The sequence below is a fragment of the Panthera uncia genome, chromosome D2 (genome assembly GCF_023721935.1).
Source record: "Panthera uncia isolate 11264 chromosome D2, Puncia_PCG_1.0, whole genome shotgun sequence".
NCBI classification, from domain to species: domain Eukaryota; kingdom Metazoa; phylum Chordata; class Mammalia; order Carnivora; family Felidae; genus Panthera; species Panthera uncia.
This window is the reverse complement of record NC_064818.1, coordinates 12,393,300-12,418,521: the sequence shown is the minus strand read 5'-3', so window position 1 is coordinate 12,418,521 and position 25,222 is coordinate 12,393,300. Positions and strand designations below refer to the sequence as shown.

The 25,222-nt window shown below is 39.3% G+C and overlaps 1 protein-coding gene across 11 annotated transcripts in view; it reads right to left on the bottom strand.

Moving 5' to 3' along the window:
* The window catches only part of LYST (lysosomal trafficking regulator), a 252,313-nt gene that overhangs the window by 147,903 nt on the left and 79,188 nt on the right, over positions 1 to 25,222 (bottom strand). For all 11 annotated transcript variants that reach the window (XR_007460678.1, XM_049644953.1, XM_049644958.1 and 8 more), the window contains 2 exons: positions 8,503 to 8,592; positions 4,232 to 4,430 (listed from right to left, as the gene is read on the bottom strand). Coding sequence is in view for 10 of the 11 variants with exons in the window: in XM_049644953.1 (XP_049500910.1) it covers positions 4,232 to 4,423 (192 nt within the window). In the remaining variant the exon portion in view is untranslated. The remainder of the gene's footprint in view (positions 1 to 4,231; positions 4,431 to 8,502; positions 8,593 to 25,222) is intronic.

Below are 25,222 nucleotides of genomic sequence, written 5' to 3'. Positions count from 1 at the left end.
AAACAAACCCCCCTGCAACTGGATACCCCCCTGCAACTTTAAAAGTCAGAATAACCTGACTTTTAAAATGGGCACAAAACTTAAACAGACATTTGACAGAAGTCCTACAGACAGCCAGTGAACACATAAAATAGCACTCAGCATCATTAGTTTTCACAGAAATGCAAATTAAAATCACAGTGAGATACTAGTTCATGTTCACACAGGATGACTAGTATCAAACAGATTGGCAATGCCAAATATCAGAGAAGATACGGAACAACTGGAATTCGCATACCTTGCTGGTGAGAATGAAAAGTGGTACAAACACTTTGAAAAAACAGTCTGACACTTTCTTATGACGTTAAACACCTACCCTTCGACACAGCAATTGTATGCCTAAATATTTACCCTGGAAAAACGAAAATATATTCACACAAGGGCTTTTTTAAGGACGTTCATAGCGGCTTTATTTGTATTAGCCACATGGAAACGAAAGCCAAATGGTTAAACAACAGGCAGACGGTCGAATGGTGGTATATCCACACAACAGAACACCAATGAGAAACAAAACAGTGGATTACTGATTCACGCACAACAGGTGAAGATCCGAGACGTGAGAGTACATGCTGCCTGATTCCATTTACGTGAAATTCTAGAACAGCAAAACTACACTGAGGTGTTAGAAACTACAACTGTGGTTACACTGGAGTGGGAGAAGGGGAAGGGCTGCCTGAAAAGGGCATGAAAAGCTTTTTCTAGAGTGGTGGAAACGTTCTAGACTTTGACCTAGGCCGTGGTTACACAGGTATCACCCAACTGTATACACTTTACATCTGTATGTTCTTGACATGTAAATTATATGGTAATAAAAAGTGAGTTTGATTCTTTATACTAAATATCTATTAATAAAGTCCTGGCACAAAGGTGGAAGGTAAGGGCTTAAATTGTCTCTCCCCAGAGCACCCAGGAAGTGCTCCTTCGTGAGAAGCACACACAGAAAAGCTGAAGTTCCTATTGAAAGGCACAGCTTTGAATCTAGTGTTTTGATTCCACGTGAAATGATTAAACTTGTACAATTAAATTCCCCTTAAAGATTCAAATGATCATTCTCCATTTCCTGGTTTAAATAATTAAGTGTTAATAAGCCCTATTTTTTATTTATCTTTATTTTTAAATTAAAAAAAATTTTTAATGTTTATTTATTATTTATTTTTAAATGTTTTTATTTATTTTTGTGGAAGAGAGAGAGACAGAGCCATGAACGGGGGAGGAGCAGAGAGAGAGGAAGACATAGAATTCAAAGCAAGCTCCAGGCTCCAAGCTGTCAGCACAGAGCCCGATGCAGGGCTCGAACCCATGAACTGTGAGATCATGACCTGAGCTGAAGTCAGACACTTAACCGACTGAGCCACCTAGGTGCCCCAATGTTTATTTTCGAGAGAAAGAGACAGAGTGCAAGCGGGGGACAGGTAGAGAGAGGGAGACACAGAATCTGAAACAGGCTCCAGGCTCTAAGCTGTCAGCACAGAGCCCGACATGGGGCTTGAACTCATGGACCGTGAGATCATGACCTGAGCTGAAGTCAGATTCTTAACCAACTGAGCCACCCAGATGCCCTTTTTAATTATTTTTTTTAATGTTTATTTGTTTTTGCGAGACAGAGAGACAGAGCATGAGTGGGGGAGGGTCAGAGAGTGACGGAGACACAGAATCCAAAGCGGGCTCCAGGCTCTGAGCTGTCAGCACGGAGCCTGACTTGGGGTTTGAATCCACCAACTGTGAGAGAGATCATGACCTGAGCCGAAGTCGGACGCTTAACCGACTGGGCCACTCAGGTGCCCTAAAAAGCCCTATTTTTTAAATGGCTATTTATTTGCTCCCTACTTCTACTTCTACGGTTCCTACTTCCCTTGCTCTAAATAATTTCAAAAGTGAATGACTGGGGAAAAGGGAACACAAGATATTACCCTAGGAAAAAATATTGTTGAAATTATGACTTGAATGATTTCGGTCATTTAATAATACATCAAAAGGTATTTTATGACTTAAAAGAGAAAGCATATAACTATCGAAATAGAAAGTAGATTAGTGTTTGCTTAGGGCTGAGGGGGATGGGAAGGATAGGGGAGTGACAGCTAAAAGGAACCAGGTCCCTGTTCGAGGTGATGAAATGTTCTAAAATTGACTATGGTGATGGTTGCGTGTATCTGTGATTATGCTAAAAACCACTGAGGTGTACACATGAAATGGGTGAATTCTAGGATATATGGATATCTTAATACAACTGTCATTAAAAACCTCCTGAAATTTTGATTGGGATTACATTGTGGAATCTATACATCAATTTGGAAATAAAAAGTATCCTTACACTATTGACTTTTCCAATACGTGAAAATTACATAGTCCTACATTTATTTGGGTCTTCTTTAGTTTCCTTCAATACTGTTTTATAGAATTCTGTGTAGAAATCTGTGCATATTTTATTAGATTTATTCCTGAGTATTTGATATTTCTGATGCTATTTATGTATCTTTAAAAAAAAGAGAGAAAGCACTGAATTGTTCTAATGTGGGGTAAGAAAATGAACAGAGCATGATATGCTTATTATATCACCAAAATTTTGAGATAAAAATCATTACACATGATCTAACAAATAATTTTTTCTAACTTTAAGTTTTATTTTTGAAAAAAATCATACAAAATACAAAAATTAAATTATATGTAGTTACATAATTAATAAATAAAATTCATGAAAAGGAATCAAAATATATAAACCTGAAAATACTCTGGAAAATTTCATGACAGGTGGACACCACAGTGAACAAATACTTCCTGATATAGGATGTTAGGCTCCTTAGCTTATTGTGAGAACAGAGGCATTGTTTAATTTTAGTCTCTGTCTTTACCCAATATATGTATTAGCAAAATGCCTTCGTAGCAAAGAAATTTTAACAATGGTTAAGTTTATATCTGAAGCCAGTAACATATATCAGTGTTTAAAAATGTCTGTCATGAGGCGCCTGGGTGGCTCAGTCGGTTAAGCGTCCGACTTTGGGTCACGTCATGATCTCACGGTCCGTGGGTTCGAGCCCCACGTCAGGCTCTGTGCTGACAGCTCAGAGCCTGGAGCCTGTTTCGGATTCTGTGTCTCCCTCTTTCTCTGACCCTCCCCTGTTCATGCTCTCTCTCTGTCTCAAAAATAAATAAATGTTAAAAAAATTTTTTTTTAAATAAAAAAAAATAAAAATGTCTGTCATATTGGTGCTATAGGGGCCTTTTCAAGTTAACTGAAATATTATTTAACCACATAAATTAGTCTCCTGAAAGCAGATAGTGAAATTTTTCTTTCATAAAATACATACTTATTTTCTACTAAAACAAAGCAAAGATATAAATCACATTTGGGCTTCAAGTTAACCCTGTCTGAGTTACTTAATGTTTCTGCACCTGAGTTTTTCATCTATAAAAGAAGATTGGGGTGTCTGGGTGGCTCAGTCGGCTAAGTGTCTGACTTCAGCTCAGGTCATGATCTCATGATTTGTGGGTTTGAGCCCCGCGTCCGGCTCTGTGCTGACAGCTCAGAGCCTGGAGCCTGCTTCCGATTCTGTGTCTCCCTCTCTCCTGCCCCTTCCCCCTCACGCTCTGTCTCTGTCTCTGAAAAATGAATAAGCCTTAGGAAAAAAAAAAAAAAAGATTGGATGACATCTCCATCTCCCAACTAGCTTTAAAGTTCCGTTAATTCTATAATAAGGAAACAATAAAATGCTATATGTTCAGACCATACTTTAAGTAAACACAATAAGGTACAAAAAACTAGACGTACACAAAGCATTCTCTACTTTTACCCCAGAATTAGTAAGCTCCCTAAATATAATTTACACTAAATTTTTCAAAAAATATATCTGACATTTATTGAAAGTGCGAATTCATAATGTTTCTGAATCGTACTCTTATATCCTTAGTAATAATCATAGTTATCTCACACTGATATTAGGACAAAAAGCATAATATGGATGAGGCCATCTGAGAATCCTAAGGCCATTTATAACCTACGACATTTCTGACATTTTGGAAAGTATCCAAATAAATAGTATGTTCATAAATGAGGCTGCTTTTCTTTGTTGGGAGTGATGTGAGAGATAGGACTTTATCTCAAAGAGACTCTCACAAACTGTGTAACTCAGAAATCATGTATCTGTAATTAACTACGATATACTGAGGAAAAAAATGATTTGATACGAAATGTTACCTGATCGATGATAGAATTTAGCTTGGTGAGTAACAGAAATCCTCGGCCGTGGACAAGGTAATGTCCAAGGGTTGCCATATGTGTCTCCTCTTCCTCTTCCTCCCTGGCCTCCACCCTCTGGACCACTGCATTGCAAAGCCGGTTGACATCCGTCAGAAATTCACGTGCCAGTGAGTTACTGTCGGTGCTCATGACCGAGCTGTAAGATAAATATTACAAAAAAGAAGATTGGAGAAATAAAAATTTACGTTTAAAAACAGGTGTTTTTAAGGCTGTTTGTTTTTAACTAAAGCCTGGCTTTAAATTATCGGGCATTGGTACTTAACCCTATAATATTTTCAGACACAGATCTTATCTAGCCAGGGCTCCTTAAATATTCTTGCATGGCAGCAATTAGTCCCAGGTATGGAAATGGCTGAGCACAACCAAGAACGGGAAGTGAAAGCACCACAGAAGATGCACTAGTGACTGGTGGCAGTTAAGGCAGATCCCCGCCTTCTTCAAGAGCCGCATCGTAGAATAAAAATACACTCATAAAACAGTCTTGCTTTACATGGTTTAAAAATATGAATGGACCTTTTAAAAACTATAAACTGTTTTTCATGTGATGGAGCTGACAATCAGTGATGCCCCCCGCTGCAAACACCAGAGTTCAGTTAACGGAAAGAAAAAGGATTTACCACCAGGTAAATAAAAATTGAACAATTCTAGCAGCTTAAGTTATGCCACTTTGCTTCCTACTACACATTTAAATCAAATAAAGGGCAATGTGACATTTTAAGATGAAGGAAAATAAGGTAAAGCAGACAAAAGAGAGGAGAAACACCAATATAAAGAAAAACGTGTAACTATTTAAAATATTTTTTTAAATCTTGATTTATTTTTGAGAGAGAAAGAGCAAGTGGGGGAGGGACAGAGAGGAAAAAAGACACAGATTCTGAAGCAGGCTCCAGCCTTTGAGCTGTCAGCCCAGAGCCCGACGTGGGTCTCAAACACACAAACCATGAGATCGTGACCTGAGCTGATGTCAGTCGCTTAACCAACTGAGCCACCCAGGCACCCCAAAATGTGCAACTATTTAGAAAGGAAAAATCATGAACAATAAAATCTCCAAAGAACTTCAGAACAGTTTCATCTTAGGGCTAAGGGTACTTTTGAAACAGCCAGTAACCTTTAAAAACTTTTTAACCTGAAGAGGTTAAATTAAATAAGATGCATATTGTGGAGTCTTTCTTCACCCATGGGCGTTGGCAGGAACCTGCCTCAGAGCCCCTGCTGAGAAGGCAGTGGACCATATGACCATGCCTACTGCCAAGGGACAAGGCTGGCATCTGAGCACTAATCAGCCGAAGCACACCTGATTCATGGGGCAGCCGATGAACATCTGGCTGCAAGATGTGACTTGTTCAATGCAGCTTGCAAAGAGGCATTGAGCTAATCAGGCTTTCTTTCTTTCTCATGGGAATTTGAATTAAAGGGCATAGCTGATGTGCTGAAAAGTCACATAAATATGGGCCCATGGTGGTTATCAGGAGGTGGTTGAGGCTCAGAAGAAGCCAACTGGGTGAAAATGAACCACCAGGATGCAAAGAGAAGCAGATAAACACAAAAGGGAGAAACCAAAGAAATTCCTAATACTACTTTGGTTCCTGTTCAGTCTTGGGCCTGATCGATTTAATTCCTGGATTCCTATCAGGATCCTAGGTATTATTACAAAGCAATCCTTTCTTTAGTGTAACAAAGATCATTGCTTTTAGTATTATTGATCACTAGGAAAAAGAAAAGTATAAAAAAATGTACATTACTCATTTATCCAAAATTGCAGCAATAATTTCTCTTACATAAATGCTGGTTCTCTATAAGCTTTCATAAGGTAAAATTATTCCATACATCAAATAGTTTATAATAATTTATAATAACACATACTAATTATATATATGTATATAATAATATAAACTAGTTCATATTCAGTCCATAGTTATCCAATTTTATTAACTTATTTCACCTAATCTGTCACTGATTTTAAGGTACATAATTACTTACATAAGAGAAATAATTTTAGTGTTCCACTAAAACAGAAATAAGACTGCCAGTTACCACAGTTAACACACTGCCTTCTTATCACTTAGAATTTTCCATACAATATCCCCTTCTGGGCCATCAAGACCATCCACCCTGCACTATCTCCTATGAGACGCACCATCTCCCACTGCTCCTGGGATTTTCTTCCAAAGATGCTGACATCATTCTGTGAGTTCTGATGCAGGTGTTTTCTTTTTTTTTTTTAATTTTTTATGTTTTTATTTATTTTTGAGACAGAGCACGAGCAGGGGAGGGGCAGAGAGAGAGGGAGACACAGAATCTGAAGCAGGCTCCAGGTTCTGAGCTGTCAGCACAGAGCCCGACGTGGGGCTCAAACTCACACACTGCGAGATCATGACCTGAGCCAAAGTCAGACGCTCAACTGACTGAGCCACCCAGGCACCCCGATGCAGGTGTTTTCTTGATCTTACCAGATGGGATCAGCAAAAAGTTTCCGAAAACAACCCGGAAACATTTAAAACTCATCAGATATCGTACCGATGGTGCATGTAACTCAGCTGAAGTACTGATATGAACAGCTGTGACCAAGTTCACTCGTGAGCAGGCACGAACAACCCCTTCGAGAGGGCAGCCTGCCGACAGGGCTCCCTAGACACCACGCAGTGCAAGGCACGCTGCAACTTGAGCAATATTAAAAATGTGAAAGATCTAAAAATTGTGGTAATAATTAGGGTCTATTTTCCAGAAATTAAGATAACACGAATATTTAGTAGTGAAGAAATAATTTCAATCCCACTTCCTAAAAGCACAAGATGTCAGGTCAGCCGAAAGCATTATAATCCATGCGGAAATGTAGGTTATTCCTGATTTTTAAATGTACCTAAAATAAACACACAGTTACATAAACAGGATCTTATACATAAATGATCTACTATCTGTTTTGGTTCACTCTGGGCGTCTGTTCACCTGCGCTCTCTCACTCTTCTTTGCGGCCCGGCATCCTGCTGCAGGTGCACATTACATGTGTTTCATTATACAGATGTACTATTGACTATGCAGCAATCTCTTGTTGAAGATTTAGGTTATTTCTCATTTTTATGATCATAAACAGAGCTGCAATGAACATCCTTGCACTACTTGCACATTTATTCTCTATGTCCTTGTGGTGGAAACTTGTCGGAAATATGTATTATTTTAAACATGGTTTAAACAGGTTTTAAACATGACTTGTTAGGTCTGCTCCTAGATGTTTTGCAGTTTTCGCTGCTATTCTAAATGGGATTTTGTTTCCATTATACATTCTAAGTAGGATAGAAAACTGGTTTATAGGAGGCAAATAGGAAGTAGATTTATTTTGATAGAGTAATCATATACCCAAACTTCTTACTTTTTTTTTTTTAGAAATTTCCAGATATAAAACCTTCTCATTTACAAATAACAAAAATTCTGAATTTTTCTATCCAACGTTCACATGCTTTCCACTCTTCTATCCAACAGCTTTAGTTAGCACTAACACAACAACATTGGTAGGGGTGACAGGGGACACTTTTGCTCTGCACATTAAGAAATACTCATTTCTTCCGACTCATCTACTAGGAATGTTGAATTTCACTGAATGCCTTTCAGCCACTCTGAATGCCAACTGAAAAGATGATTGCACGGTATTTTAAAAAGATTTTTTTAAATACTTTGAATACCCAGCAAAGTATAAAGGATACGTAACATGAGGTCATAGCCAATACTCAGACTTAGCAAGTATTAAACATTATGCTATGTTCAGATCAGTGTGTGTGTGTGTGTGTGTGTGTGTGTGTGCGCGCGCGCGCTCATGAGCAAAGAAATCAAACCTTACAGTACAGGAAAGCCACACCCCACCCAACTTCTTCCTCTCTTCAGTTGGTGTTCATCATTTCTATACATGTTTTTATAGCCATAAAATATTCAATATTGTTTTAGATATTTTTAAAATGTATATAAATAGTATAGTATATGTATCCTTTATAACTTTGCATTTCCCTCTTAACATTACGTTTGTTCCTTTAAACCATTGTGCAATAATGCCACTGTATGAATACACCACAATTTGTATGTCCATCTCTACTACAGGAAAAGAAAGCTTAGTTGTTTGTACTTTGGGGTTTAATGAACGTCACACAACTATGTAGTTTCAAAGGGTTAGACTGAAACAAGTATTTTGACTGTTAATATCTATTACATTAAATACTTACCAATCTCTCAACACTTCTGTAACATTTAGAGTCCTTATAATTTGAGCTCATGAACTAGATGAAACAAATATTCTTAGAATAAAGTTTCACCTATTAAAAAAAAAGACATACATATTAATGGTAATAGTAAGACACAAATTATTTTAATAAAGCTCTGACACAAAAATCAATGGCCAGTCTTCATATTTGATGTCAAGGAAGCCAACAAATTTCTTGAACCTCAAGAACACACTAAAAAGTTTCTGTAGCTCCAAGAATGGAATCTTGAGACAGGGAGTGTTAGAACGTGATCTGAACAAGGTGACTTGACCACAGCTTCTTACTCCTCCTCTGCTCCCAGCTCCTTCCAACCTCCAGAGGAATCACCAGTTAACTACAGAGGAAGGAGAATCAGGCCAGGGTTGATCTTGATTGGAATCAGGGAGGCAGTGGCATACCACCTGCATGCCGTGGGGAGCCAAGTCACTACTCCCCTGGGACAGTGAAAGGCATTTGAGGATCTGTGAAAACTCAGAAAAATACTAAAACCAAATAATGAATAAACTACCACTAAACCTCATATCCATGTCGAATTTTTAAAAATGAATTAATCTTTTGTGTACAATACCATGAAGATATTTCTAGAATACTAAAGGATAAATTTCTACTCCTGGTGTAGCCACAAGAATGCTTCTGTTTAGTTACCAGTTTTCGCTCTATAGTTTTGACTAGACAGAGGCATAAAAAATATTTCCTTAACACAGTTACAAGGCAACCATGAACATTTATTTTGAATCACAAGTTTTAAAATCAGAATGATCTTTAATTCTTTCAAGATGCTCAAAGCTAGAGAACTTTCTTAAATTCCCTTCAGCTTGGCAAACAGTACTTGTACCACATTGTTCTAGGCACTTGAGGATAAAGTCTGCAGGCAATGGGATTAGCTGTTCGACTACACAGGGCTTTATGTGATGTAGGAAAAGACACCCTTTCCCAGACTGCGGCAGCCCCACAGCTAGCAAAGTACAGGCTAGATTTCGGTCCCAATCCTTCACTCTGAGCACCAGACATCAGTCCATCAACTGCCGGACCAACTGAAACAGTCCTGGAATGAAGCCTCACTACACCGTCCATACCTGCTCCTGCTGCATCCTGAACTACTAAAAGTCATCTCGATATTTTGAACTCTAAAATTACAGAAGGGGAAGTTACTGATCAAATTGTGAGCCTAAATATGGTATTTTATTAATTGCTTTGACTATTACAAGGTGGAGCCATCAGAGATGTTATGCGTGATGCTATGGTGATTCCAGGTAACTCAGCATGGCTATTAGAAGTGGAAGCTGACAGGGGCGCCTGGGTGGCCTCATCGGTTAAGTGTCCGACTTCGGCTCAGGTCATGATCTCACAGTTCGTGGGTTCGAGCCCCACATCGGGCTCTGTGCTGACAGCTTGGAGCCTGAAGCCTGCTTTGGATTCTGTGTCTCCCTCTCTCTCTCTGCCCCTCCCCTGCTCATGCTCTGTCTTCCTCTCTCTCAAAAATAAATAAGCATTAAAAATTAAAAAAAAAAAACAAAAAACCAGCGGAAGCTGACAGACAACTGGATCCGTCTGTTTTTCCCTGTTATCAGGGAACACTTCTAGGCCATGCTGAGGGACTTCTCTAATACTTGAAACTGGGATGGCTTCTTTGTCTATATTTTACACAGCCCAGCTTGGATATCCATGGAGTTTCATTCTATCCAAGATTGTCACTCTATCAGCGGGCAGAGTCAGTTGTGCCCCCCACCTTCCTCTGCCCCTATGATCACACACACAGCTGCACTCCGACCTTTATCATCCTATATTATACTGGAGGGCCATAAAGTCTGCAAATACAGCCTTGGAAACTAGATTGATGCCTTAGGGCATTATATGTATTTGCCTCTGTTTCCAAACTACATAAACACCCTGTAGTTACTTATGACTATCTTACCCACTAGGTCATGAGTTCCTTAAGGCCAGGAACCCTGTCTTACTACTTTTTGTACTTTATAGCTAAAACATCAAATTTAAAAATCGTTATTAGTATCATATTCAACTTTTTTTAAACTTTAAGTTCATTTATTTATTTTGAGAGACAGAGAGCAAGTGAGTGAGTGAGCAGGGGTGGGGCAGAGAGAGAGAGGAGAGAGAGAATTCCAAGCAGGCTCCATGCTGTCAGCACAGAGCCCGATGTGGGGCCTGAACTCATGAGCCATGAGATCATAACCTGAGCTGAAATTAAGAGTTGGATGCTCACCTGACTTAGCCACCCAGGCACCCTATCATATTCAACTTCTAATGCAACAATTCTTATAATGCCTAAATAAATAAAACTTTCTCCTAACAATATTATAAGAACTTTTATATTCTTAAAATAAATGAAAAGCATAGCAAAATACCTGTAATCACACAAATGACCTCAGGAAAATAATGTTTCACTTCTTCTTTTCTTTTTTTTTTCTTTTTTTAATGTTTATTTTTGAGGCGAAGGGAGAGGGAGGGGCATAGAGAGAGGGAGACAGAGGATCCAAAGTGGGCTCTGAGCTGACAGCAGACAGCCCGATGTGGGGCTTGAACTCACGAGCCATGAGAACATGACTTGAGCCGAAGTCGGACTCTTAACCAACTGAGCCACCTAGACGCCCGTAAGTTTCACTTTTTCTAATACAGTGATTGATAAAGTGTAAAACATGAATGGCCGAATCAAAAAGCAAAAACCTGACAATGTATTAGCTATACCTCTTAGTTTCATTTCATCAGAAATTTCATTAATATGGCATTTACTTCAACAAATATTTATGGAACATTTACAACCTGCTGGCTCCTATTTTTGGCACTAGGAACAGTGCAAAAACAAAGTCCCTGCCCTCATGGATCCCAGTGAGATACAGACAGATGGAAAACAAACACATCGTAATGTCAGGCAGTGCTAAGTGTTACAAAAAAGTAAAGGAGTAAGGGTACAGAGCAACAGGAATGCTACTGTCATAGAGATTCCATAGCAATAAGGCTAAAGAGGTAATATCTGAGCTGAAGCCTGAATGAAGGAAGACAATGGGTCATGTGAGCATCTGGGGAAAGCAGTCCAGGACTCCGAGATTAGTTTCTGTTTGATGCACTGGATACTGAGTGCAAGAGAAGAAGTTAAAAATTATTACAAAGAGGGACAAAAGCTACTCATTCCCACTTGCCAGGGACTTAAGTAAGGTGTGGAAAGGTGAAAAAGAAGTGTTCCCCTAGAACTGTTTCTCCTTAAGAATAGAAGTCGCCTTCCCGCCTGCCCCCCACCCCAAAAAGTCCACAAGACTTTTTAAGGCTGTGTGAAGAGCAGCACTGTTTAGTGATCGACAAGACAAACAGGACAGGAGGATGGGAGGGAACATAAAGTTCTATTTTCGCTATGCTAAATCTGACAGGTGGCTTGAAAACCAAGTAGATATTTGGATACACCAAACTGGACTCCAGGTGGGGAGGCTGGAACTGGTAAATCAATTTGGGAGTTATCAGCATACGGAAGGATTTTAACAGGACGAGAAGGATGAAATAACCCAGAGCAGTGCTGTCCAACAGAACTTTCTGCAATGACAGGACTGTGGCTAGTGGCCACACTATTGATCAGTGGGGAACAGAAAGTGAGTATAAATGAAGCAGAGAAGAGATTCCAAGGCTCAGCCCACGGGTTAGCATCCCCAAGTCGGGAAGCGGAGCAGGATCCAGCACAGGACACTGAGAAGGAGCAGCAGGTAGGGCAGGAGAAAAATAAGGAGAGCGGTGCCTCCCAGAAACCAGGTAAAGAAAGCTCAAAACAGGAAAGATTGATCAACGGTGTCAAATATTGCTGACAGGTTGAGTAAGATGAAGACTGGGTAATGACCACAGGATTTAGCAACGTGGAAGTTACTGAAACCTGTCAAAGAGTAGTCTCAGCGGAGTGGCAGAGGGTGGTGAGGAAACGGAGGCAAGGGGGTTAAGACAGCTGTTTTGGGAAGTTCTGCCACTGGGTGGCAAGGAAATGGGTGGTAGCTTGAAGGGAACATGGGGTGGGGAGGTGGTGCTTTTTATTTATTTTTTAATGAATGACATTATGGCACGTTTGTAAGCTGAGATACTATTATAGCATGTTTGCATAGCATGTTTCTCCAACAGGGGAAGGAAAATAAATGAAAAGCTAGAACGCGAGGAGGTAATTGCTGCAGCAGTGAGTAGGCAATATGAAGAGTATCTAGCACACAAGTGATAGGAACAGGGACGGTTCACGTAATGGAACAAAAAGGATGACAGTACGTGAGTACACGCAGGTAGATTAGCAGCTCTGGCAGCGAACAGACCAAGATTTGGGCGCTTTTGTTTCCTTGATGAAACAAACTGCAAGGTTCCCGGCTGAGAGTGAGAAGTAGGAGGAGGTGTTAACCAATGAGTGGAACAGGGTCAACACAGCAACCCCTAAGAGACTTCCCCCTAGGCTGCCATTAGTAACTAAGACTGAGTTCGGGTGTTCAATCCCTGGCCCTGTATTATGGTGCAATTCCCCAACACGTTTCCGTGCACAGAATGATCGAATGGATGATGTCAAATACCGTTTGGGAGCCTAGATATATCACAGCCTCAGCATCTCCTAACCTGTGCATGTGGCATCCCTGCCAAAGGCTGAAACTGGGCTACCTGGAATGAATTGTTCTTAGAAAGTCCCTGTAACCCTGACTGCTCATCTTTACCTTTTGTAAATATTGGAGAATCTTTCAAAATGATCTCTAGAATCTTCTGCGGAAGTAGCATCAAGCTCATCGAAATTTATGTTCATATATATATATACACATGTATTTATGTTCATATATATACGTATGTACATATACATATATATGCATGCATATACATATATGTATATGTACACATACACATATATACAAATACATACATACATAATTTTGGAACTTTAGTCCTCCACAGTCTTCTAACAGTTTTCAAATTCACCACAATGACTCAAAGATTACCAGTTTGTCAATGACATTAACACATTTTCTCAGAATCTGAACCTGAGATGTGAACTCATTTAGAGCAGCCAATGGTTCTGGTACAATCTCCTCTCTAATCCTGGGCTTAAACTTTCTCCTATTATTATTCTTACATCCAGTCTTACTAGTCTATGTATAGATCATTCTTCATCATCAAAGAAGTCAGCAACACAACAGAAGCTGAGAATTTTCATTTACTCTCTGTATCCAATTATAGGGTCAGGGTTTTTGTGTATTTTTTTAAATCTTTTTAAAACATTGTGTGTATAGCTGACACACAATATTACATTAGTTTCAGGTATACAACATAGTGATTCAACATCTCTACACTTTATGCTGTGCTCACCACAAGTGTAGCTACTCTCTGGGGGTCAGTCTGTTTAAAAGAAAAAAATCTATTATTTGCTTGCTGTTTTCATCTTCTACATATAAAATGTAAAAGGTCACCCTTAACCTCTTTCAAAACCTCAGCTCATTATTCTCTCTTAGTGTTGGACTCCATCCGCCGCCGCCCCTTTTTCTGAGAGAGAGAGAAAGCGTGCACGTGTCCGTGATCAGGGGGAAAGGGGTGGGAGGTGCAGGGGGGCAGAGAGAGAGAATCCTAAGCAGTCTCCATGCCCAGTAAGAAGCCCAATGCAGGGCTCAGTCTCACGACCCTGAGATCATGACCTGAGCTGAAATCAAGAGTCAGACACTTAACTGACTGAGCCACCCCGGCATCCCTGTATTCTCTTGTTAGACGTGAGATCTGTACCTATATCTACATATTTTTGTTTCGTATCCTTCTTTCCTTCTTCTACACATATTATTTTAAAATATGAGTTCATCTGGCCACTCTACCTCTCTTTTCTTCACATTATCTCCAGTGGTTCAGTAAAAACTCTGCCTATGGCCACCTTACAACCACCTTCCCTTCTGGAGACTATATCCATGGCATCTTATCTATCTTTTCTTTGAAAAAAGATATGTATTTCTAATTCTCTAAATTCAAGCCTTGATCCATATTCCTCTTCCTGTTTTTTTTACTGATCCATTTAGCTACCATTTACTAAAACACCCACTCTGTGCTAGGCACTAAGAATGCAAAATGTGAAAGTAATTCCGTCTCTGCGCCTAAGAAGGTCCCATTATGGTGGCAAAGGCGAACCAATACACAGGTACTGTATACTGATGAGGGGACACTGAGCCCAATTTGAGTAGTCAGGGAAGCTTCATGATGGACACAATCTTTCAGTAAAAGTTGAGCATGTAAAGGGAGAAAGAAAAGGGGGGCAGAAAGGCATTACAGACAGAAAGAGCAGCTCAAGTCAAGTCCCTGAGAGAATTATGGTTAAGTGTGGTAATAAAATACAAAATGAGAAGCAGGAAAACAAGGATGGAGAGAGCAGTGACCAAGGATGAATAAAAGGACCTCCTGGTGGGCTCAGAGCTCAGCAGAAGTTGAAAACCATGAACGATGGGTAGTGTCACTTTTCTCAGATGCTTGAGATTCTCCCGCAAGGCTTAGCTGCTTGGATCTAACAGTAGATAACACAGATTGTGTCGCTGACACAGAGATGGGAGTTTGGGTGGGTGAGGCAGCAGAAGTGAAAGGGAAAGGGAATCAAGGGTACAAGTGAGAGAACAATCCATACAGTCAAAACTGGGCTGTAGACCGGGTAGGAAAGAGAAAGAGGCCAGGTAGATGCTGACATACAAGTTGAAATACAGGCAACCCACATCTATGAGATTAAAGAATAAAAAATGAGGGAATTAAGGATATAGGAATTTTGGAATTTTTAGATTTCTGAAACAAGCAGTTCCAGATCATAACATCACCCAGAGTGTGACCCTGCAAGTAGGTGTCTGAAATGCAAGTTAAGGTCACTGCAGTTAAGTAACCATGAGGCTGGATCATGGTTAGCTCTTAAATAAAAGTTCCTCGGTGACAGGGATTTTGTCTGCCGCGTTTACTGCAAAATCGACAGCATCTAGCACAGTATGTGGCACAACCTTTTGTTGAATTTCTTAAATGAACATCACGGATTTCTCCCAGGATTCCCATTATTTTCACCTGTCTAAGGAGCCCTCATTGTGGGTCAAAATTAGGCTCGGAGTTATCAGCTCCCCTGATTATTTCCTTAACCTTCTGGAAATGAAACGGTCAATAAAGGAAGTCAACAGCAGCCCTGCTTTTACTGAGTGAGACTTCCCACAGACATTTGGACAGCCGACTATGATATCTCAGCTCTGTTCTGGTTCTGTGATTAATTTCCACAACCTATTATCCAAAAGATCACAGAATTAAGCCATCACCGTCAGTCTTGTGGATTCCGACATAGTCATTTCCTTGACGTACAGTATAAAACTACTACACCTCCCCCCTACACCAAGTCATTACCACAGATATTCTTCAGTTTTAGGCATTTTTTAATACCTTGTCCTTTCTGTTTTAGTCAGTGCTACCAATAACATTACATTTACCACTGAAAATAAAATCTCACGCTCAACAATAGGATAAGAAAGGCTCTCTAGGTCACCAAGTTGCCTCCCTAAGAACCATCAAACCTATCACTAATTCATTCATTCATTCATTCATTCAACCAAAATTTATTTCTTATTCAATAAATACTTACTAATCTGCTTACTCATTATATTTCCCTAGTTCTAAATCTGTTCTGAATAGTCCAACAGTCAGCATTGTGACAGTGGTGCAAATAAAGGCAGGACATTGGGAATCTAGCCAGTACTAGCCGCAACACAGAGCTGTGTCAAGTTGGGCTTCCTTTTCCATAAAATGTCTGTCCCACAGAATTACTGTGTGGATCTTCAAAGATTATATAACATCAGGAAACGTTCTTGGTAAACACTACAGCTTTTTAAATGCTCAGTGCTAGGGGAACAGCAGAGAGTGCCATCTGCAGGAAGAAAAAGATCATCGCCACCTGTCCTCAGAACTGTGTATGGAAATGTTGATGTTCTGCTCTATGACCATATAGTTTCCAAGGAAGCACTGAAAATAAAAGTAGGGAGTACCTGTCTTGTGACTTTGATAGAAAAGGAAAAGAGGAAAAAGACAAGAAAAAAGTTTATAATAATGAACTTTATCCTTATAGCCTCATTAGAAATCACATATTTTCCTCGGGAAATGGTAACATTGGAAGGACTCAATTCCTAACTTTAACCAAATGCCAAAATCCTGGTAAATTCATCTTTATTTTTTTTATTATTAAAAAAATTTTTTTATGTTTATTCATTTTTGAAAGAGAGAGACAGAGCACAAGCAGGGGTGGGGTGGAGAGAGAGGAGGACACAGAATCTGAAGCAGGCTCCAGGCTCTGAGCTGTCAGCACAGAGCCCGACGTGGGGCTCGAACTCACGAACCGTGAGATCATGACCTGAGCCAAAGTCAGACGCTCAACTGACTGAGCCACCCAGGCGCCCCTGGTAAATTCATTTTTATTTTATTTATTTATTTATTTTTTTAAATTTATTTTTGGGACAGAGAGAGACAGAGCATGAATGGGGGAGGGGCAGAGAGAGAGGGAGACACAGAATCAGAAACAGGCTCCAGGCTCCGAGCCATCAGCCCAGAGCCTGACGCGGGGCTCGGACTCACGGACCGCGAGATCGTGACCTGGCTGAAGTCGGACGCTCAACCGACTGCGCCACCCAGGCGCCCCGGTAAATTCATTTTTAAAATAATATTAAGTGCTTGCCTAAATTTCCTAATTATAATAGTATTAGGGAAATTGCCATTGGAAAGAATATCTTAAAAAATTTCTTTTAAAATGTTTATTTTTCAGAGAGAGAGACAGAGACAGAGACAGAGTAGGAGCACAGGAGGTCAGAGAGAGAGGGAGACACAGAGTCTGAAGCAGGCTCCAGGTTCTGAACTGTCAGCACAGAGTCCGACGCGGGGCTCGAACCCACAAACCACGAGATCATGACCTGAGCTGAAGTCGGATGCTTAACCAACTGAGCCACCCAGGCGCCCCGGAAAGAATACTTTTAGAAATGCATTATGTACCAAGAAGGAGGAGACTGCTATCAATCACAGGATTATTGTAAGGATTGACTACAATACTATACAGAATAATAAATATTCAGTGAATTCTTTTGAATCAGAACTTGCCACTATTTGAAGCAGACTTTTGAAAATAAAGGCTGGCTGTTATGGACTATTAATCATGCTAAATCCCATCTCTCCAGAGTTCAATATATATTGACTAGAGACTGATTAGTGACTTTCTCAAAGATCTCACATATTCTTTGTAACAAATCACTAAATCTAAAAACCCTTAGGAGAAAAACTTGGTAACACTATACTATTTCATAAGTGACATAAATAAAGGTATGAATATGAACATGTTAGAATCATACATTTTCACAATGGCAGAAAAGTTTAGACATCATATTATCCAACCACATTCCACAGTTAACAAAAACTGAGACTCACAGGTCCACAGTCCCATGGTTAGGTCCCATGACAGTTGTCTTGGGAGTTACATGATATGTTTAGAGCTAATTAAGTAGAACGAAAATAACCAAGTTTATTAACCAAGACGTGACCTTTCTCCTTCTGTCAGGTCAATTAAAAATTAGACAATGGGCAAAGAAGTTTCCTTAACACTAAATACTATCTCTGAATGTTATCCGGAACTTTGACTCAAGTCTGCTAGGTTTCAATCTACACACCTGGAAACACGCTTCAAGAACCTCTCTACAAACTTCTGTTTGTTGCACTAAGAGCAAATGCAACTAGACAGTAATCCTACCTCTGTGTCCTATGCTGTTTCCTTCCACCAGTCAAATATCCTGCCACCCCAAACTTCTCAAGGTATTCTATAGCTTCATGTTATCTTTTTGCATATGTTTCCACATTTCTCTTTTACATCAAGAAGTAAATGAACTGGAGAAAAAAAAAAAAAACCCACAAAACTCTGCTCCTCCTAGAAAGAAATATTCACATTTTAACAAGAAGTAACACCTTCAGCTCTAACTGGAGTTACAAAGTACGAGACGCATTAGTCACAGAAGTCAGCTCTGATGTAGATGTTCCATATTAAAAACATAGGACTACACTAATCCTTAACCAGTAAATGTGTGTGTGTGTGGGGGGGGGGGGGGAGGAGGAAGAACAGTTGTACTGTTCCTACTTTTATTCTGTATTATGCATTTATGTATTTGTATTATAGAACGCAAAAATGTGCTGAAATAATTTTAATTTATGTACAATTGCTTAGCCTGATTTAAAAAACTCAATAAAATGAAAACGGCAGTGGTGTGGGGGCAACAGGTGGAAATCTAAGCAGTGGCCCCAGAAAAATGAACATACTATTTTTTTTTTTTCACATTTCAGGAATCGACAAACACCCACCTATTCCCCTCCCCCTCTCTAAGCCCATGAAGTCTTGGTTAACACTCTCCATCGTGGCTGCCTGGACACCTGTAACCGGCCCAGAGAGAAGTCATCATGACCCCTCATTCGACAAAGCTGGCCTGGGTAAAACATAGCAAGGCAGAAGTTTGAAGTAAATTGAGAGGAAGCCACACCAAAATGTACCGAAGCTAAGCCCTTCCACAAGCAGTTCATTTTCCCTACAACAAACAAATGGGGAACCAGATATCTCAGAAGAACCTGGGTTTGATCCTGAGCACCGTAAAAGAATGGAGATTGAGACACTGTAGTTATAGTGAGGTGGCAATAAGAACTACAAAGACTCATCAGGGGAAATCATCTCCTGCCGCTTCACACCCTCCTAGGAGGAATGTGCTAGAAGGTTTACACCAAATGGCTCATACATCTTGAAATCACATCTCTGGATTTTTATAGAATAACGAGAATGATGGTGATGATACAGCTAACATCTAACACAACTACGAGACATGAGGCACTACTGTAAGCACACTACGATGGTAGTTGGTTTATTCCCCATAAGGATGTTGTAAGTACAATTCTCTCCCCACTTGTCACATGTCACAAACTGAAGCACTGTGAGGTTAAGCAACTGCTTCAGGCCACACAGCTACTACGCGTCAGAGGCAGGATACAGACTCAGGCACTCTCTGGATTCTGCATACAAATTTCTATTCTCCCAAGCAAACTTCAACTCCTCCCTCCAACAAACCAGCTCTTCCTTCCTCACTCCTATTTCAGTTGATGGGCTCTACCCAGTTACTCAGGGAAATGCTACCAGAATAGCCATTTCATCTGGGGCCCAGTCAGTTCTTCCGTTTGACAGCTTTGCTGGTTTACCTCTGCCATCTGCTACTTGCTAACTCTATGACCCTGGCTTACTTGGCTTCCTCTCTCTAAGTCTCAGTCTTATCTAAGAGCATGTAAAATTGTTGCGAATATTCATTCATTCATTCATTCATTCAAGCTTGTGCATGCAAATGGGAGAGGGGGAGAGGAGAAGGAGAGGGAGAATCCCAAGCAGACTCCACACTCAGTGCAGAGCCCAAGGCGGGGCTTGAGCTCACAACTGTGAGATCATGACCTGAGCTGAAATGAAGAGTCAGATGTTCAACTAACTGAGCCACCCAGCCACCCCTGCTGTGAATATTTTTTATTAATTTAAATTCAAGGTCGCTAACACACAGTGTAGTATTGGTTTCAGGAGTATCCTGTTGTGAAATTTTAAATTACATGGGATAACTCACATAAGATGCGTTGCATGGGGAGGGGCAGACTGGAGGAAGATCAATAATTATTAGTGATTATGATCATTACCTTGAATGCCTGGATGCTGGAGCATCCACAGGCCCTCATCCCCTCTCTCACTTGTAATACTGACAACCTCTTAATTGGTTACTCTGCCTGGTCTACTTTCCATCCAATCCAAATTCTACAACTGCTAAAAATGTCATTCACGTTTCCTAAAATAATAAATGACACTCCAATTCCTAGGGAATAAGTTCCCAACTCCTTATTATCGTGCTATGTCATTCCCTCCATCTAACCTTTCTAATCTCTCGGCACATCTCAGAACACGTTCCAGCACCCCATAACTCCTCCTAAGGGTGCTCACTGTCTCAACACTATTTCACTAATGTTTCTTGTCATGTTGTTGCTGCTACAGAAATTCCTATTCATTCCCAGTTCATTACTTTCAACATGCCTCTTAAGACTCACCGCCTTGTGTTAACGGTATTGTATTGTTTCTTTCCAAACAAGATTATACTCCCCTTAAGAAGGAAAATCAGGTCTCATTTGTTTAGAAAAAAAAACTTTTTGCCTAATACAGTGCCACAGATAGTAAGAGCTCAACAAACAAACACCAATTCATTTGATACTAACTTTGATAGAAAACATTTTAACATTCAAATTCCTTTAGGAAATTTTCCCACAACTTAAACTCTGAGAAATAAATAGCCACATTTACAAAAGCCTTTTTCTGTTCGATAGCATGAGGAAAGTGCTACAAAAACACGTAAAAAACGTTACCAAAAATTTTTTAGATTAAAAACAAAAAACTTTAGCAATAAAATCTTGGATGTTTATTCTTCCTATTTTAAAGATTATAATGCAGAGGACACAGTTTAAAAGTTCTTTAAAATCAATTTTGGAAATAACGGTTTTCCGTATCTCCTAAAGAAACAATAAAAACCCAGATTGGGATCTTATCCTAAATGTGAAATGAAAATAATAAAAATGTTTTATATAGCAGCACCATAATCATCAGTTTTTAATATTTGTCTTGTATAAGGTAAACGATTCTGCAAATTGTTTCAGAAATACTGAACACAGATATACAGAAGCTGTAAAGACATCACGTAAGTATGCATGGCAATAGTTTCCTCTTATTCCTTCATAATTCTTATAGACAGTGTGAAAATTAGCTTCCCTTCTAAAAACAATTTGGTTGAGGCAGTCAATTACAGACAAATGTGTTCACTGTTATAAAACGTGGCACATCAAGAAAGATTAGCAGTGAGATCAAGTTGAGACCCAGCTGCTTACTCTGCCACTCTCTAACCATCCGTGAAGATGGATAGATAGATAGTAGGAGAGAAGGTACTGAGAGTGATAGAGAACAGAAATAAAAAAGGAGTATATATTAAGCAAATGCATTTCAACTTCAAACTATGCTTAATATTTTTTTCTACTACATTGAGTATCTTCACAATTTAGTTTCTACCACTGTGGTAAACATGTAGACACGTGTAAAGAAGAGGGGTTAAAGTTATAAATGAATTACATACTGAAAACCAAATGCTATCACTTTTTATAGTATATCAGACATCTTTTGGTTAGGAGATTACTTTCATAAAGTGCATTAAAATGTTCAAGAGGTTGGCAGTATAGTCTAAAGAATACTACACTAAAAACCAAGAGATTTTAGGTTTTCTGTTTTTGCCTCAAACACTCTTTAGAATCTTAGGCAAATGTTTAACCTTTCTGATCCCCATTTTTCTCATACATATTAAAACAAAAACAGGGGCACCTGGGTGGCTCAGTTGGTTAAGTGTCTGTCTCTTGATCTCGGCTCAGATCATGACCTCACAGTTCATGAGATCTGCCCTCACATCAGGCTCTGCACTGACAGCACAGAGCCTGCTTGGGATTCTCTCTCTCCCTTTCTCTCTGCCCCTCCCACGCTCATGTGCACACACATGAGCATACATGCTCTCTCAAAATAAATAAAAATAAAATAAATAAAAACAAAAACAAAATAGATGATTTCTAATTATCTTTTGGGTGTGAACTTCCATGACAGTATAGTATGCAGAAAACAGAAATATAGTAATAGTAATATAGTAACAGTAAGCATCAAAGTTAATTTAAAATTAAAATTACACATTCTAATGTTTCCTTAAATTGTGCATAATCAAGTTTTATCAAAACTACCTTACTGGGATTCTATTTTTAAAAATAAAGTGTAGAGAAAATGAATATGTTTCAGTTGTATGGAACATATGACTTCAGAAATATTCTCCGGGGGTGCTTGGGTGGCTCAGTCAGTTAAGCACCTGACTCTTGATTTCAGCTCAGGTCATGATCTGGCAGTTCATGAGGTCGAGCCCTGCATTGGGCTCTGTGCTAACAGCACGGAACCTGCTTGAGATTCTCTCTCTGCCCCTCCCCAAGTTCTCTCTCTCTCTCAAAATAAATAAATAAACTTAAAAAAGAAAAAAAGAAATTTTCTCCAAAATATTTAAATAAGGCTAACAGAAAAAACTTAAAGAACAGTTACCATCTTTGGAAGCATTATTAAAGAGGAAATCCAGAAGACAGTAAAGGATTTTAATCTTTAATAAACTCTAAGTTACAATGCATTTAAGATCCAATAAAGTCTAGACAAGTAAATATTAAAAAGTAGTATAAACGCAAGCTGATAGAAAGACACAGCTGTTCCGCAAGTTACACCAGTAAAACCTCCTTTTACCATCGACCAGGATACACTGAACTGTATACTTCAATGAATCAATACCCAGAAGCAGTAACAATGAGTGATTTTATGAACAGATAAATGTTTTGTTGCCCTTTCAAATAAGCCACATTTATATAATAAAAGAGGAAATCATTCTTACCATTGTTTTAATTTCACACCCATCCAAACTCAGTATAATAATTACACTGTTGAAATAATACGTATGCAATTACAATTATTATTATTCCATCTAAGGAACTCAGACAAATGAACCTACAGAACTAATTAAAATTCTAGTGTAGCAAATCACATTTTGATCAGAGCAATCTTAAAGATCGAAGAGAAAGAAGAAAGGAAAAAATTAATACACTATTATTGCTCTTTAAAAGTTCATAATACTCAAATGAACATATAGAATTGATTTCACTTATGCTAAGTAAATTACTAAAAACAACACACTCAGCCAAAACCCAAATGCTACCACAGATAATTTAAATATATTTAACTAAAATATATTTCCACTAAGCAAAGACACAGTTAACTTTGAAACAGTTAAACGTAAGAACAAATTCCTAAAAAAATAGCAAATCCATCCCAACAACTATCTTGGGGATTGGACATGGTTAAACCATGCCAAAAAAAGCAGGCGTAAAAATAGAGAAAAAACAGAAGCACCTGGGTGGCTCAGTCGGTTAAGTGTCCGACTTTGGCTCAGGTCATGATCTTGCTGTTCATGGGTTAGAGCCCCGTGTCGTGCTCTGTGCTGGCAGCTCAGAGCCTGGAGCCTACTTCAGATTCTGTATCTCCCTCTCTCTCTGCCCCTCTCCCACTTACACTCCGTCTCTCTCTCTCAAAAATAAACATTAAAAAAAATTTTTTTTAAGTAGAGAAAAAATAGGGGCGCCTGGGTGGCTTAGTTGGTCAAGCATCTGACTTCGGCTTAGGTCATGATCTCACAGTTCATGGGTTTGAACCCTGCGTCGGGCTCTGGGCTGACAGCTCAGAGCCTGGAGCCTGCATCAGATTCTGTGTGTGTGTGTCTCTCTCTCTGCCCCCTCTCCAGCTTGTGCTCTTCCTCTCTCTCAAAAATAAATAGGGGCACCTGGGTGGCTCAGTTGGTTAAGCATCCGCCTTTGGCTTGGGTCATGTTCTCGTGGTTCGTGAGTTTGAGCCCCACCATCGGGCTCTGGTACAGAACCTGCGTGGGATCCTCTCTCCCCCTTCTCTCTCTGCCTCTACCCTGTTTGCACTCTCTCTCTCAAAATAAATAAACTTAAAAAATTAAAAAATAAACATTTAAAAAAAGTAGAGAAAAAATAACCGACAACATTTTTCACAAAACTAAAACAAATAATACTAAAATTTATATAGAACCACAAAATACCCGGAAAAGCCAAAGCAATCTATTTTTTTAGTGTTTTTAAAAATTTTAATTCCAGTATAGGGGGTACAACAAAGGGGTACATGAATCCCTTTAAATTAGTTAGGCAAAGCAATCTTGAGAAAGAACATAGCTGGAGGTATCACAATCTCACATTTCAGCATATACTACAAAGCTATAGTAATCAAAACAGTATGGTACTGGCACAAAAATAGACACATCAGTAGAAGAGAATAGAGAGCCCAGAATAAACCCATGCCTACACAGTCAACTAATCTATGACAAAAGAGGCAAGAAAATACAATGGGAAAAAGACAGTCTTACCAGACGAGTTTCTTATACTATATGTGGAAATAAGTTCAAAATGGATTAAAGACCTAAATGGAACCATAATACCTAAAACCATAAAAATCCCAGAAAAGAGCTCAGGCAGTAATGTCTCTGACACCAGTCACAGAAACATTTTTCTAGATATATCTCCTAAGGGGGGGAAAAAAAAAAAGGTAAAATTAAAACTATTGGGGACTACACCAAAAAAAAAGTTTCTGCCCAGTGAGGGAAACCATCCAAAAAACAAAAAAGCAACCAAATAAATGGCAGAGATACTTGCAATGATATATCTGAAAAGGGGTTAACAGTTAAAATATATAAAGAACTTATATGAATCAACACCAAAAAATAATCTGATTAAAAATGGCTAGAGGGCCTGAATACACATTTTTCCAAAGAAGACATACAAACAGCCAACAGACACATGAAAAGATGCTCAACATTGTTAATCATCAGAAAAATGCAAATCTGGGGCACCTGTGTGGCTCAGGTAGTTAAGTGTCCAGCTCTTGGTTTCTGCCCAGGTCACGATCTTGCGGTTCCATGAGTTTGAGTCCTGCGATGGGGCTCTGCATTGGCAGTGCAGAGCCTGCTTGGGATTCTCTGTCTCCCTCTCTCTGACTCTCCCCACACCCCGC